The sequence below is a fragment of the Chaetura pelagica genome, unplaced genomic scaffold (assembly GCF_000747805.2).
Source record: "Chaetura pelagica isolate M959 unplaced genomic scaffold, ChaPel_1.0 scaffold1222, whole genome shotgun sequence".
Taxonomy (NCBI): domain Eukaryota; kingdom Metazoa; phylum Chordata; class Aves; order Apodiformes; family Apodidae; genus Chaetura; species Chaetura pelagica.
This window is the reverse complement of record NW_009952494.1, coordinates 416,810-417,355: the sequence shown is the minus strand read 5'-3', so window position 1 is coordinate 417,355 and position 546 is coordinate 416,810. Positions and strand designations below refer to the sequence as shown.

Sequence of the window (546 nt, the reverse complement as noted above, 5' to 3'; positions counted from 1 at the left end):
CGAGCCGCGGCGCTCAGGCGCTGTAAGCTGCGGATCTTGACACTAAGAGGGACTAATCCTCAGGTTCTGAGCGTTTCGGGTTGTGTTGCTAAAGCCTTGCAGAGCCAGGGCTGCTCCTGCGGGGTGTCCCTCCACACCCAGCTCTGCTCTGGTGACAGCCCCTTGGCACGTCCATCGGGGGGCACCCTCCTGGCAGGTCGGTGTGGGAGGAGACGCAGCGGCTTGTCAGTTCACACGTGCAGGAATGGGCAGGAATTGCCCGTTGGGAACGTCAGGAAGTGCAGCAGTTTCTGGGCAGCCACCTGGAGCTCACCTGGGACGTTCTTCCCCCAGGAACAGGATGAGCCAGGGGAGCGCAAACCCGGCCGCGGTGCCACACGCTGCTGAGGACATCCAGGGGGATGACAGGTGGATGTCACAGGTATGGCTGGGGGCGTGGCTGGCACGGGGGGGCTGGATCCTCTCCTCTGGGGGGCTGTCGGGGGGGCTGCTGCCCCGGGTGGGTCAGGCTGGGGGGACATGTTGGTCCTGTTGCAGGAAAGGCGG

At 65.0% G+C, this 546-nt stretch overlaps 1 protein-coding gene across 1 annotated transcript in view; it reads left to right on the top strand.

Annotated features, from left to right (window-relative positions):
* Nucleotides 1-340: 340 nt before the first annotated feature.
* Nucleotides 341-546, top strand: part of PAFAH1B2 (platelet-activating factor acetylhydrolase 1b, catalytic subunit 2 (30kDa)) — a 3,121-nt gene continuing 2,915 nt past the window's right edge. Inside the window, exon 1 of the mRNA XM_010008887.1 lies at nucleotides 341-421. Coding sequence (XP_010007189.1) covers nucleotides 341-421 — 81 coding nt within the window. The remainder of the gene's footprint in view (nucleotides 422-546) is intronic.